This window comes from Sebastes umbrosus, chromosome 18 (genome assembly GCF_015220745.1).
Source record: "Sebastes umbrosus isolate fSebUmb1 chromosome 18, fSebUmb1.pri, whole genome shotgun sequence".
In the NCBI taxonomy this organism is placed as follows: Eukaryota; Metazoa; Chordata; class Actinopteri; order Perciformes; family Sebastidae; genus Sebastes; species Sebastes umbrosus.
Genome location: NC_051286.1, coordinates 11,950,778 through 11,965,784, shown reverse-complemented (window position 1 = coordinate 11,965,784; position 15,007 = coordinate 11,950,778). Strand labels below are relative to the sequence as shown.

General features: G+C 40.9%; 1 protein-coding gene across 7 annotated transcripts in view; it reads right to left on the bottom strand.

Annotated features, from left to right (window-relative positions):
• Window positions 1-14,749, bottom strand: part of utrn (utrophin) — a 196,271-nt gene extending 181,522 nt beyond the window's left edge. For 3 of the 7 annotated variants that reach the window (XM_037751071.1, XM_037751074.1, XM_037751072.1), the window contains exon 1: window positions 4,303-4,501. In XM_037751071.1, the coding sequence (XP_037606999.1) occupies window positions 4,303-4,387 (85 nt within the window). In that variant the 5' untranslated portion in view covers window positions 4,388-4,501. Of the gene's footprint in view, window positions 1-2,857; window positions 2,975-4,302; window positions 4,505-11,903; window positions 12,069-14,541 lie in introns of those variants that run through there. The other 4 variants (XM_037751076.1, XM_037751078.1, XM_037751075.1 and 1 more) reach the window with 4 other exon arrangements.
• Window positions 14,750-15,007: the final 258 nt, after the last annotated feature.

The window sequence follows — 15,007 nt, the reverse complement described above, 5'->3', positions numbered from 1 at the left end:
ATCTTGGCCTGGTGTATGTTTAAACAAAACAAATGCATCAGTGGAGGCCATTGGACATATCAAATGGTGGATTCTGGGCCAGCAACTAACAATTATTGTTATTGTCGATTAATCTCTTGATTATTTTCTTGAATAATCGATTAGTTGTTTGGTCTATAAAAGGTCAGAAAATGGTGAAAAATGACGATCAGTGTTTTCCAAAGCCCAAGATGACGTCCTTGAATGTCTTGTTTTGTCCACAACTCAAAGATATTCAGTTTACTGTCATAGAGGTGTAAAGAAACCAGAAAATATTCACATTTAAGAAGCTGAAATTAGGGAATTTTTACTTTTTTTCTTTAAAAAATTACTCCAAACGACAAAACGATTATCAAAATAGTTGGCTTTAATAGTTGACAAATCATTGCAACTCTAATAGATTCCTTTCAAGATAAATAATCTGCCTTCTAGTTATGTTCATTATCACTGAAATAGAACCATCACTGAATTTGATGTCCTGCTGCGACTATTAAAAAGAAAAGTTTTGGCCTGGTCCCATTCAAGACAACTGGCAACAGCCTAGTAAACCAGTCTTTATGGGTCACTTGGTCATGTGATTAAGATATCCTATCAGCCCAGCGAGTGGAAGTGAACAAACTGCACTAGCACAGAGAAACAAGAGAGGTACAGGCACATTTGTTTGCAGAACAAACGGTCAACTCCTGTCAAGTAATCAGTCATCGTATTTCACATGACTGAGCCGCACACCCTCACTCAGACACATTAGTGTAAGCAGAGAGTCGTGTACAGTGAGTGTGCTGCGACCGAGAAACAAATGTTTCTCTTCCTCAACAGCCAAACAGGAAGTAGTGATTACATCAGGAAGCGTAATCCCACTGGTGTCCTCTCACAGTTCAATGAGCATATATATGTACCCAGACACTCGCTCACATCACAACAGACTACAGTTTCAAGCTGTGTGCAGAGGTTCCCTTTCCAGCAAAACGCTCTTACTCATGTTGACAGCCTGTTTGAGGAGCTTCCTGTTAACACAAGTGCTTCGGTCAAAAAGATGAATGAATGCAAAAACAGCCAAGGCAATAAATTCTGCAAAAAAGCATTCGGATACAAGTCTATTTTTCCTGAGATATGACCGTAATCTATCAAATTGCCTGGCTGCTCCCATTTCCTTGACCCAGTGTTGACCAACATTACATAAGACTTGACTGAGAAGTTTGAGGAAAATGAACCGCAAGCAAAACCTCAAAATATGACATAAACGGGGCAAGAAAAACTTGACACATGTTCCTCAAAGCAGCCAGCTGGGAACACAGAGCAGACACATAAAAACACACACAGCTCCAGTCTATTAGTGTATCCCCCCTCTCACAGGTGGAGAGAGCCTGTGACCACACAGCAGGGAGAAGGGGGGAAACGGTGGGAGGCACTGAGGTGGAAATCAAACAAACCATCGGCGGGTTTCCACGGCAGCATCGCACAGTAAACACGAGAACTCGGCTTAGACAAATAAAGATATTTACAAAGTTTAGCCGCACCGGTGAGCAGCAATTATCTCCAGCTAAGTTATACTTAACAGCTAAAACTACTAAATTTTCATTGTTTCGGTAAAGCCTTTAAAATGCATGTGTGGCCACTGAATGAATGAGAAGCCATACATTTAGTTCCAGTACTAGCTGAAGTACGTTTAATTGGCAGAACACCAACTGTGTTTGAAGCAGTCACAGTGTTTAAAGTCACTGCACCAAAAATAACTTTTTTGTGCATGCTTTACTTGGGGTCATTGGAGATGAAAAATTAAGGAAGGCTTACGTCTTGGCTATAAAACGACTCTCAAGCAGAGGCTGCACTCATAAAAAAAGGTTTCCCATGGTGAACTTCACCTTGATGGGAGTCTTGAACGAGGCTCAGCTGTTGGTCGTCTTGTCTTTCAGTACAGCACCAACCACAGCTTATTGGAGGGCACTAATCCTTACACAGGACGCAAACACAGTCCTACAACAATCATACTTTTAGGCCTTCAAGCCAACCATTGTCCATCACTGAACTAAAAAGCCCTCTGACAAATTTCCCTCCTTTCCTCATATATGTTCACACAAAATTTTTTACATAAAACACAATCAGTTCGATGGCAGAGATGTGTTTTATTTTGACTATGTAGGTTGAGAGGAATGCTTTGAATTCCTATCATTTCCCTATGCATTCCTCCCTCCTCCCTCCAGTGGTCACTTGTCTAAGCTTGTCCCAGCCGGCGCAGCCTTGTTGACACTCTTCCCTCGCAAAGATCTGGGAATTTGTAAGGAAAACACTTCGTACGTCCAGAAAGATTAGCCCATATCCCCACTTAGCAGCCTGAAAAACACCTCTGTGGTGTGCGTGGGTGCATGAACTGGTGTAATTAGGGGTGAACAAGACGGGTGAGGTGAGGGGTACCGTAATTTAGTGAAGTCTGAGCAGGTTGACGAACTGTGAGCGGTAAGCCAAGTCGGAGATATAACAAGCAGCTTGTGTAATAAATGAGAATTAAGCAGAGAGAGAGGAAGATGTCCTAAACTGTGGTAAATCCTGTCGCATATTTAGTGTGTTTACTGAAGAGCAGGAGAAAGTACATGTAATAGTACATATGAAATAGGCAATCCACTTCAAAAACTAATATCTTTCTTTCGTAGCATGAATATCCAACTATCCTACTAGTTCAAATCTTGCATACACCTTGATCAGATTGCATGAAAGTGAAACTAACTAACTTGCATGAAACTAAATCTATACAGCATTTGTCACCACGTCTACAGTCGGAGTCTACCACCTGTAGCACACCTAGCCGCCACCAAGCCATGTGTCACCTGTCAAAAGTTCCTACCTCTGAGTTTGAGCCCGTGCTCTGCCATCTTTTACCGTAAGCCGCCACAATACTGAACCGAAGAAGCAGCAAGAGCGAAAAAAAAAAAAGGTAGGAAGAGATAGTCCAAGTGTATCAGCAGCTCAAAACAAGAGTTTGGCATTCCTGCCTCCTTCTCCTCCTACTCTCTCCTCTGCTTCTGTCACTCCTTGACCAGAGAGGGAGGAAGAGATCAGAAGAATGCTGCAGCAGAGAGAGAGGGGAGGGAAAGAGGGACACTTCCAATGAAAGGAAAACAGATTGGGGGCAAGGCAGAACAGGACAGGGCAAGTCTAGCGTGGGGAGTCATAATGCATTGTGGGATAGGGGATGAACACAGGTAAACACAGAAACACTGTTCGGCACAATCCCAGCGTGCAAAAGGGCAGAGTGCATGCGCCGTGACAAGATGGGAAAAAGAGACAAAAAAGATATCACGCAGAGATCACCGCACAAACACAGACACAACACGGGATGGTTTGTGGAGGCGATGTGGCGGGGCAGCTTAACTTTCTGATCTGCATTTGCTGGATATTTACACAACTCAACAACACACGCCCCTCGTCATCAGATCAAATCCTCCCTGTGTATTATATCGTGCTGATTCCTTACATGGAGACTTTTCCCTTGCACACAATGTAGCTGTCGTAAAGCAACATAACACACAGGAGCCTGAATGTGAGCAATCTAAAATATGAGGTCATAAAATAACTGCAGTGACTTTATAAGTCAGTCAAAGTAAAAGAGAAGAACTCAACTATGTGGAGAGGTTCACCAAGAAGTGATGTGAAACGCTTTCACTTTGACAAAATAAAAATAGAAAAGCCTCTTCAGATGCAAATGAGGGTCAATCTATTTCAAATACAAACGTAATACAGTGTGAGAAAAATGTGAAATAGGACCAGATTGAAACATTTATTTCACTTTCAAACATCTTTTTGCATCTAAAAAAGGTCTTCTAGACCTGAAGGCCTTCTTTCTGTCTTTACATTTCAGTTCAAAGACACAACGCGATGCCAGTGGTTGACAAGCTGGATGCAGAAAAGGTTGTGATCGACACAGAGATGCTAAAGATACAGGCCAGCTCATCATTAGAAACTACAAATATATGAGGACTGAGAGGTGACTACACGCACACACAACATAACTCCTTTTTGCAGAAAGCAACAAGGACAAAACAAAAGTAAAATGTGGTTTTAAGTGCTGTGACAATCAACTGCTGTTCACGCAGGTTTTTCGAGTTACCGTAGTCAACCAGAGCATCAGTGTGGTTTAACAGACATTTCAACCACTAAAAAAGATAAAGTGGCTGATCACTTTGTAAGTTAAGTGGATAAACAGCTTAGCTTCCTGTAATGCTTCTTTGAATTTATTGTTAAACTCCTCCATAGATGACAGCACAACAGATGTTCTCATCATCCACTTACCTAGATCAAGACTACTGCTTTCAGGCTTTTCTTTCCTCCTGAAAAAGTTACGCTTCCTCCACGACATCCACTTACTCAAATTCATGACGGAAAGCAAGTCTTTTTTACAAAAAAAAAGGAGAAAAAGAGTGAAAAAGAAAGAAAAACAAATCCGGAACAGGAAGGCAAGAAGGTGGTGGTGGTGGTGGTGGTGGGTGGGAGAGTGAGAGAGACAGAGACAAAAGAGAAAGAGGAAGTAGTGGTGTGAGAGCATTTATTGAGTATGCTGGTTTTGTTTATTTGGGGTGCTGGGCCGGGTTGTCAGATGTGACATCACACCCAACAGTAGGGGTGAGAAAAGTGAGTGACAAGACCAGCCAGGCACTGCTTCAGCGTGTCGATTAAAAGGTAAGTGACAGGTGACGTAGAGGTTTGCGTGCAATATGTATTGCTGTAACTGACAGCTGATTCTCCCCTTGAAAAAACAAAGCTCTCATTCTCCCACGTCGCAGAGAGCGACTGCAGATAAACATGATCCAGAGTGACCGAAACCCTACAACACACGGCTGTCGCTCATGGGCTGCGGCAGGCAGTTCTTTTGCTATTTGTTTATATGAAAGTGAAACCTCTGACAATCAGAGAAATGACTAAATGCAGGACGCACAGTAAAAACTGTGACATGGCTCCTGACATTTTAATGCAGGTCTGTGAGCCAGTGTAGTGGAACAGGGCAAAGGCCTGAGTCCATTTGCTCATTGACATATTTAGTCAATGAGGGGCAACTGAACAAACAACTCTATTCCCACAGAGAGGTTGAAATAGAGAGAGATGGGAATGAGAGTGGAGGGGAAGGAGAGGGGAGGGGGGTGAACAGAGAGAGAAAGTTCATTTTCCTGTGTTTTGTTTTCTCTTTTCCTTTCCTTCACAAAAAGGAAGTAGAGGAGGAATACCAGCCCCGGTCCACCCGTGACCGACTTCCAGAGTTGAATTAAATCCACTTCCCTCCGCAGAGAGTTGCATCAGCTGGTCTGGTCACAACTCCGAGGAATGACTAGGGTTGGGTGAGGCTGGCCTTGGCAGTGACTGAAGGAATCAGAGACCAAAAAAGGGACTTTCCACTGGGCTGCATCAGCCATGAACCCAGAGACAGGCGTCCCCCCTCTGTCATTCCGTCCACGCACACCGCCCCGAGAGCGTCCGTCATCAAGCTGCTTGAATGAATCCGTGCGAGTGCATATGCACATTGCACTGGCATATCCATCTCCCTGTGTGTCTCTCTCACACACACACACACACACTAAATTTGCTCATGGTAGTACTTCATATCAAAATCCTATGTCTGACTAATGGTTGGAAAAAATGATTTTCATGTCTCACCACAAACATTGCTTGACTTTAAATGACATTTATTTGGTTGTTTACTTGATATTTGAACTTGAGCAATTAGTAAGACACACTATTTATGTTGATAGATGAATCTAATCTAAACTAATCTTTGTGTCATACAGCCTTATAAAAAATAATTAGGTCATGCTACAATGGATAGTCACATGCCCATGCCTTCTAGTTGTACCAACAGGCTTCACTAACACCCACTCACAGAAACTTCCACTGTACTGTCACTCTCTGATGTTCAATGTCCTGCAAAAATCTGTTATAAAATAATGTAATTCACTTTTTAGTTCTCAGCCTCCCGTCCTAATTGTCAACTTTGATATCTGTTTCTGATCCCCACCAGTCACAAAACAGCAAGTCACACCCCTTACTAAAACTTCTACATATGTTGTCGTAACAAACCATTATAGCCTTTTGGGGCTAGTGTTGGAGGAGAATTTGGTATTTCCACTTGTTTTACAAGGGATTTCCCCTTTAATGATAAATGTCTTATGATTATTATGTCAACACACAGCAGTTAACAGGACCACAAAATGCAGGATATGTTGAAAATGGCTGCTTTTAAATGTGTTTTTAGGGTGGGTTTTTCATCTAAAATACTGTTCTAGAAGAAGTGGAGGATCTGCTTCTTACATACAGAGCAGATGAGTCAGTGGTCCGACCAACATCCAAGAGAAAGAGATGGAAAATGTAAATCTCCCACAATGCCACAGGCCTCCACCCTTGGAAAAAGTAGATTCCCATGTCTAAATCCTCAAAAATCTCTTTGTAGAGGTGCAATTGCATTACATGTAGCCACAATGTCCTTGTCTGACCTTCTCCTGTGTCTCTCCCAGTCTGTCCTGTCTATCTCTGCCGATCACTTTATGCAACATGAAAAAAGGTTTCTGGTATCAGCACCTTACACAGTGTAAAAAAGCTTTGAAATGTTTGCACTATGCTCCTAGTTTAGCCCCCAAAATACTAGAACATGTAACACAAACCTGTTAACCACATGATGAAAAAAACATTCAGCACTATAAGAAAAAAGGCATTTAAGTAGAAGGTGAAATACCACTGTAGCTTTAAAGAGTTAATCTAAACTCTCTCTGGGCCTCAGTCTGTTTTTTTGTTTTAGTAAATCCTGTCATGCGAGGGGTCAGAAGGTAGATTGGGCAACATGGCTTTGTAGCCCTAATGAGCTAGGAAAAAAAGGGCTGAAAGGGGGATTTAAGCTGGAAGGTCTTGCTTTGGAAACGGGAGATTCACAGCAACCGGAGACCGGTTTGTCTGTGTTTAACAACCACAGGAACATTCAACACTGATCATTTTCTTGCCATTTCCAGCCTTCTCTAGAAGAGTTTAAATGTCATCTGGGCTGGGCGGGGTGTCTGAATGCTGCTGGGCGCACACACACACACACACATGCACATGGAGCAAAGAGGCAGAGTCCCACAGACAACCACACCCAGGGGAGATGTTTTGGCCAGTGCTTCAATTCCCAAATTTCAAGCTAGGATTTTGCGGAGCTTGTTTCCTCCCACTTCCCAGGCAGCCAGATCCAGCTACAAGCAAAAAGAGTCGAACACAAACACACACTTGTGTCTATATATATTGCTGTGAAGACACATCCAGCTGCATTCCCTGTGGACACTTTGCTTCCTCAAAGTCGAAAAACGCTCATGAGAACTCTCACTGACCATAGACCCGTACAAGAAAGTGACCCAAATTCGGGTCATGACATCCCAGAAGGAGGGGGGGCGGCCACAGTGAAAGCTTCTTTGTTTTGATTTGTGTTCCATGCTACCCACACATGCAGATGCACACCCATCATTATGTATTTGCATACCACTGCGTGCATACCACTGCACTCACAAAAAGTTTTTACTGCCATGGCTAGGTGGCGAATATCACTCTATATAAATTCAATGTTTCATCCAATTATTTCTGAATGAGCAATCCAATCTCTTTCCAAACATGCACTCACACACCAGCTGAAACTTTTAAAAGTACTCGGCCCACCCTGCTGCATGCAGCCAAGGCTAGGATCCATGACGTGTATCTGAGCTAATATGGTGACAAGATAAATCGTCTAACTGTACCACACCCTCCGTTTGGTGTCAATCACATTCCTGTTCTCTTATTAGATAAAAGTAATTTCAGAGAGGAGAAAGATGGAGAAGAACAAGATCAGGTCAGGTAATCAGAGCTGTATAAATGTGGTTTTGAGAAGTGCGGTTTTCCACGGCAGAACTCTCAAGTGACAAATAAACAGAGTCGAAATAAGGTCAGCTGAGTGTCCATTACTGTGTAATGGTGGTTAAACAACAGCCCTGAACCCTGTGGATGATATATGACCTTTCACATTTGTCTGCACTCTGGAATGGGTAGGGGGAGGGGAAAGTGCACAGACAGGATAGGTAGATAGAGCTTCAGGGTGTTATAGGGTAATCCAACCAGGACCTTGTCAAAAGAAAATGTTTGTAACCACTCCTTAACATCTGGTTCAGCCCTTTTTGAACTAGTGTGCTATGAGGCAAACTACACACATCTGGTTCTCAACAGAGTTCAGCCTATTAGGTCAATTTAGGATACAGGTAATTCAAGATTCCAGATTCAAGGCCTTTATTGTCATTGTGTAGTACAACGAAATTCGATTGTGACAATCCCATAGGTGCTAATGAAAAGATAATACAATAAAAAAAAGAGATAGTGCAATATAAATATGAAAAATATAAAAGATAATACAATATAAAATGTAAAAATACAATATGTATATTGATGAGATGACAGTTTTGCCAGATTACAGTTTTGCCAGATTATTGCACAAAGTGTCCGTCAGATAATTATATAATTATTGCACAGCATCAGATAATTACTGCACAGTGATCAGCATATGTTATTGCACATATCCGTAACAGTAGATTTACAGTATTTACATTGCACAAAAGGGACACAAAAGTGACCAATGTGTTATTGCACATGTCCGTAACAGTAGATTTACATTGCACGTGTGATGTAATGATTCTTTTCATTACAGACTGTCTGATCACTTTAGATTAATTGTTTAAGATTTAATCTATTTATTGCGAGACAATGGAAATACCCATCACAAGTTCCAAAAGCTCAAGGTGATGTTCTCAAGTTACCTTTTTAAAGATATTCAATAAAAACAGAAAATATTCATAGTTGAGAATCAGGAACCACTTATTTTTTTAATTAATAAAATGACTCAAACTATTACTTATCAAATTTGTTGTTGAATAATGTTCTGTCCATCGACTAATTGTTTCAATCCTATAAAGCTTTTCAGTGACTTTAAGGTCTTTTCAGTGGCATTTGCTGAAAAACGCTGAAGTGCTACATCCCACCAACCTGATATTGTAGCAAGGAAAAACAGTATTGATTATTTGACCAAGAGAGTAAGCCTTATACGACTGATATGTGTTGGTTTTAATGCTTAAACCCGTCAATCACACAATAAAGTTCCTATCAAAGTAGTGTCATTTTTCCCGGATACACTACTTTCTCCAGCGTCACACGGTTCTACCCTGCACATTGTTCTGTCTCTCCCTCGTCCATGGGCGAGCTTGCATAACAATTTGACAGGCTGGAAAACATGAGCCACCCCCCCACGCCCCTCAAGAGGCATGAGTGTGCATATGTCTGTGAAAGGGACAGACTGTCTAGCTTGTTGACCTCCATCATAGGAGGCAAAGCGACAACCCACACGCCCCTGCCTCAGCACAAAATGTAGCGGTGATCTCACTGTAGTACTAGTTTACATATGGAACACACAGCAGCTGAAATAACTGAAATGAAGGTTCCAAATAACAGAATGTGTTTACTCTCTCAACAAGATCAGGATGACCAGTGTTAACTTTCTGACGATCAGTAATGATGACAAAAAGAAACAGGTGTGTGCGTGCGTGCTGTTTGAGTATACGCTCCACTGTTGTGAATTCTTCAACCATTCAAACATGTCCCCATGGCAGCCGGTACGGAGATCAGATGAACAAGTGCACTAATGCTTCTCTCACAAGGCTCATCTCAGCTGTGAAAACATCCTTCCACCTGCCCACCAGACACACACACACACACACATATTCACCTGCTTGTCAATCACCTCTTAAAGCCGCCATGTAGGCTACAAATGTCTCTCTTTCTCACCATCTATCTCCCTGTCTCAGTTGCTGACATCACAGCAGACAATCCAAGGTTTGTTAGGCTATCACAGGACCCAATTTTAACAATCAGCCTCTATAGTTAAGGGGGGGGTGGAGCAAAGCATATTCCAATGAAAAATAACATTTTCAGAATCTTCTCAAGGGTGCAGCTGTTTCTCCTGTTATGACCTGGTTTTTGCAGAGTTCACACACTCACTGTATAAAATAGAACACCTAATTTCAGCCATATTTCTGTAAGGCCACCGACTACACACTCACCACAAAAGTCCGTCCAAAAGTTGCGGGTAGGAAACAATTGTAAAAGAGGCCTCGACACAAGTGTGCCCTGCAATTTTATGTGGGTCGTTTTAGTATGCAGCTAAGCTACTTGCTGAATTTTCCCCTCCTTGCCATAAAAGAAAACATTTCTTTTGGGGTTGCTAGGGAAACCTGAATCTTTGTAAGAAAAAGCATTGTGGTCGGGACACAAGCGTTGTAAATTACAAACTCCTGGCACGGAATCTGCCAGCCTTCTGAGGCTGGACGGGTGTGGAAAGCTGGCACATGGACTGGACAGGATGGATAAATCTACCCACTTTTCTTATTATTACTTCTTCTATTTCCCAGTTTACAGTTGAGAGAGAGAGAGACAGAAAAAGACAGCAAGTATGGTGAGTTGGCAGGGGGACTGGACAAGGATGTCCGGCAGATTTCAACTAAAGCACATGGCATGCCACCACTTTTTAATGCCAATATAAGCATTTACATGAAGGATTCCCGGTGCACATTATCAAACCAATGGAAGTCTCATGAGTTACATAACTATGATTGTCTACCTTAAGTTGATTGCTGCTCTAAATTCAGTTTACATACAAGGCTCAGTCTTTATTAAATGACAGCCAACACCGTATGGCAGTGTTGCGTGCTTAGTTTCGTAATTAAAGTTTAAGTAATACTAATATACTATGTTTGACGCATGTGAATATAGTACCATATGTTTGCTTGCTTTCCTCTTAGCCTCTGTATGTAATTTAATATGTAATATATATATGTAATATGTAGTATGTAATAATCAATACTGTGGCAAGAGTCAAGATGGGTACCACTTTTGTGTATGACACTTTAATGGAAGTATTCATTCAATAATTCACTATGAAATCATCATTATTATCAATATAATAACCGGAGTCAAATCCCCCGTATGTGTAGTTATACCTGGCCAATAAAGCTGATTCTGAATATCACATACTTACCACATTATCTACCAAACACACATTTTTTTTATGTGGAATAGTTTATCAACCTTTTCAGCCTGATATACAAGTATTCATATATTAATTTGATAAACACATATGCCTTTGTGATTATCAGATTAAAGTCCTGTACGGTAAGAAGATGAGTGCAAAATGATGACAAACAGGAGGTCCTGTTTTATATCTTTCTTTCTATGTCCCCCTCAATCACTTCACTTCAGCACATGAAGTATTACAATATCAGATACAATATGCTACATAGTGTGCTGTACAGTTTGCTCAACTAAAGCACTCCTCCCGCCAGAGCAACAACTTGTTTGTGTGTCTCTCTCGGAGGGTGGCGTCTACAAAAGATTAACCTATGGCATGTAATAATCCACAGAGAAAGGGATCACAGGGTGCGGCTCTTTAAACCCATCCCTGCATTCTTGTCTTCCCTTTTTCTCCGCTGACATTGGTCACCTGCCTGGCTGTGACTTTCTCTTTCTCCTAGCAGACGTGTTACAATCAACCATCTCCTGTTCTCTTTGTGCCTTTGTTGCTTTGCCTCTGTCCCTTTTCCCTCCATGCCTCCATGGGAACTGAGGTTAACCATGCACAACAGGATTTCTGGCTCTGTCAGTGTTTCCTTTCAGTGACTGCTGTTATGCACGTACAAAACAACATGTGCTCTCAATGTAGTTATGAGAGTCATTTTGCTGAAGACCCACCAATGATCAGAGAGCATTTGGCTCAGCATGCATGCATGCTTACACACTCTGCAAGTGATATGTCCTATATGAAGCACCAGACATTAAACCATAGCGTCAAAATAATCTCAAAAACATACCAGATCTCCACTTGATGATGTCGTTGAACTCTTCGTTGGCTCCGCCCTCTGCGGTGTCACCGTGTGATGCCATGGTAGCCAATAAATTCAATGCTTTATCAGCTGATATTGTTTGATACAGTTCCAGGCCTCTTGACACACAGTGCAACAGCCCTCTATCTGCACCTGTAAGAGAGAATAAAACGCAAGCTCCTTTTATGCTTTAATGTGACTTTAAGCAGTGGAAATAATCTCAAAAGGAGACCTGGAAGAGTGGAGATGTCACATGCGTTGGAGCTGCACATGCAAAACATTCAAACATGGTCACATAGCACACAGGAAGATGTGGCTCTTCATGAGGAACACCTTAGGTCACTAAAAAACACTAACAGCTGTTTGAGACTTCACCTCCATGTCTGCTCAACAGTGCTGGGGAAGAAAACAACTGGTTTCACACCATGAACAATCTGGGCATTGATTTATGTGTAAAACAAATCCTATTAGTAATTGATGCTGTAATAATGTCTGAAACACACACAAAGCATCAAGTAGAGGTGAAATTGGTCTTTGCCACCATAGACATTTGTTTTAGTGTGCTTATTTTGCTTTGGTAGGTCCCCACAGACTTCATGCTGAAGTTTCCCACTGTATAAGCGGTAAGAATTCAATAAATACATAGTCTAACTATACTGAGTTAATCTGAATTTAGTCACTAGCTACTAGCTACTACTTTCAGATGATTTCAGAGGGATCTGACAGCATTATGTAGGATGGCAGAGAGCATGGCTGCATGCGTTTGGTAACATTTATCATCATGCATGCAAGTGATGCTTTTCATTTGATCAATTTCAGGTTGTCCAGAGCAGTTAACGCTCGACTATGATTTCTTGCAAGTGGTGAGTTTTTCCTCTAGGAGATTAATGAGCTATCATGTGCTAATATTTGCTAATGGCACTGTGTTTTCTATCAGTTTCACAACGGCCACTGTGATGTGTGCTCAACTTTCAGTAGCTCCAAAAATGAAACACCATCTGTCATTATCTCCAAATGCCCATTTGACCTGGTGATTAGGTCAGCTGCTGCTGCAGGTTCACATGTTATTTGTCTGCATCTTGTTGCAGCATTTAAGAACAGCTTTTTTTGAGTGAAGGGTTAATGCTTGTGCTTGTTTTAATTCAGGGTATCCTTTCATTAAAATCTCCACCATGTCCACTCCCAAAATAGCCTGCTTTTTTACCATGAAAGGAGTGTATGAGCAGTTTTATCGAGAAGTGCTTGGTGTTCTTGAGGGATGATGCAAGACCCAAAAATAACAACTGTAAACTCAAGGAAAAGACAGTCCCAATCTATCTTTGGCGGTGGTGTCTTTACAATTTCGGTTCCTCTCTCACTGTGATAGGAGTAGTTATGACAACCAAGATTTAGGGGAACCAAATAACGGAGTAGCTTTTCACATCTATCAATAAACTGTTCATCTGTCAAATGTTTCAAAAGTAGCTTAAAGGGTCATTTAATTGCTGTTTTGTAATTGCTTTTCCCCCATGTTGTCCATGTATCTGTTTTTATGTTTTTTATTTTGTCCCCACTCACAATGTTGTTTGGTTACGATTACCCAGAAGTCATTATAGATATTTAAATCAATATCCTCCTCACAAACACTAACCATACACTTCCGAGCAACACACACACACACACACACTTGTCTTTTTTTTATATATTTACTGTATTGTTATTGTTGTTATTATATATATATCTTGTCCTAATTGTTTTGTTATCACTATTATGTAGTCATATTATTTCTTTATATTAATCTTGTCTCTATAGGTGGAGGCTTCAGATAAGCCCAGTGGGTTTTTTGCCTCTTCCTGCACTGTATATTATTTATGTATTTGTTTGTTATGTTGTATAGTCTTAAATTGTGCAAAACAAATAAACAAATAAACAAACAAACCGAGGCAAAACAACTGAAGCTAATAAATCCAAAAAGTTTAATCTGAAATCTTTTAAAATTGTAAATTTACAACAGGCAAAAGTTGTAGTTCAGTAGATTGGTTTATGTGAGCAAGAGCAATGCTTTTGGTTTGAGATCAATACATTTTAAAGTACTCATGTGTTTTGTGTTAATCTTTGGAAGATTACCACCTTCCTAACAAACAAAAAACACAATGCTATAAAACACATAAAGGGACTTTTAAACTGTGAATCTATGGTGGCCTTGTAGTAGTTAGCTAATGTTTTATCTCTTAGGTAGTGTTGTTCAGTACTTTCTAGATTGGTTTATGTGAATCAATGCTTTTGGTTTGAGATCAATACATTTAAAGTACTCATGTGTTGTCTTTGGAAGATTACCACCTTCCTGACAAAAAAATACAATAGATACTGCTTTAAAACACACTTTTAAAGTGTAAATCTGTGGTGACCTTGTGGTAGTTAATGTTTTATCTCTTAGGTATTTAGAGCTTACTGACTTTTCATCAAGCAATTTAGAAACTGCACACTGAAAACACTAACACAGCTTTCTACGTGCAAAACTTCAGGTTAAGTAAAAAACAGTTTAGATAGTTTAACCATATTTCAACTTACACAACCCAAAGTCTGTTGTTTTGTTGCTACAATGAGGGTTAAGGTTACAGGTCCTGAGACATTATCACACACTCACCTCTGCTGTCACCAAGAAGACAGGAGACCCTCAAAACAAGTCCAAAGCGTGGAGTATTGGATGAAGTCAAATGAAAGTTGAAAAGTTAAAAAAGTGCATTTAATTTAAGGCATTTTCTCCTCGGTATGAGGCTTCACTCTTCAGACACATCCAGTCTCCACAATGTGCCCAAAAAAAGAGACGCCTTTTCTTCAAAGCAAAGCTACAACTAACTACCGGACAGTCTTTAAACGCACCACTGCAGACCGGGCTGTCTCTTGGTGAAACGGAGAGATGAGAGATGGCTCTTTACATTTCACGGTACTGTGGTACTCAGGTCCACACAACTTTGTTCCTGTTGCTTTACTTCACTCGTTCTCTCTTCTGCTGCTGCTTCACAGAGATGCTAAGCTCGACAAAGAGAGCTCTAAAATAGAGGAAACGCTTGAACTAATCCTTCAGAGTAAAATGGGTTATTTGCAGTCTA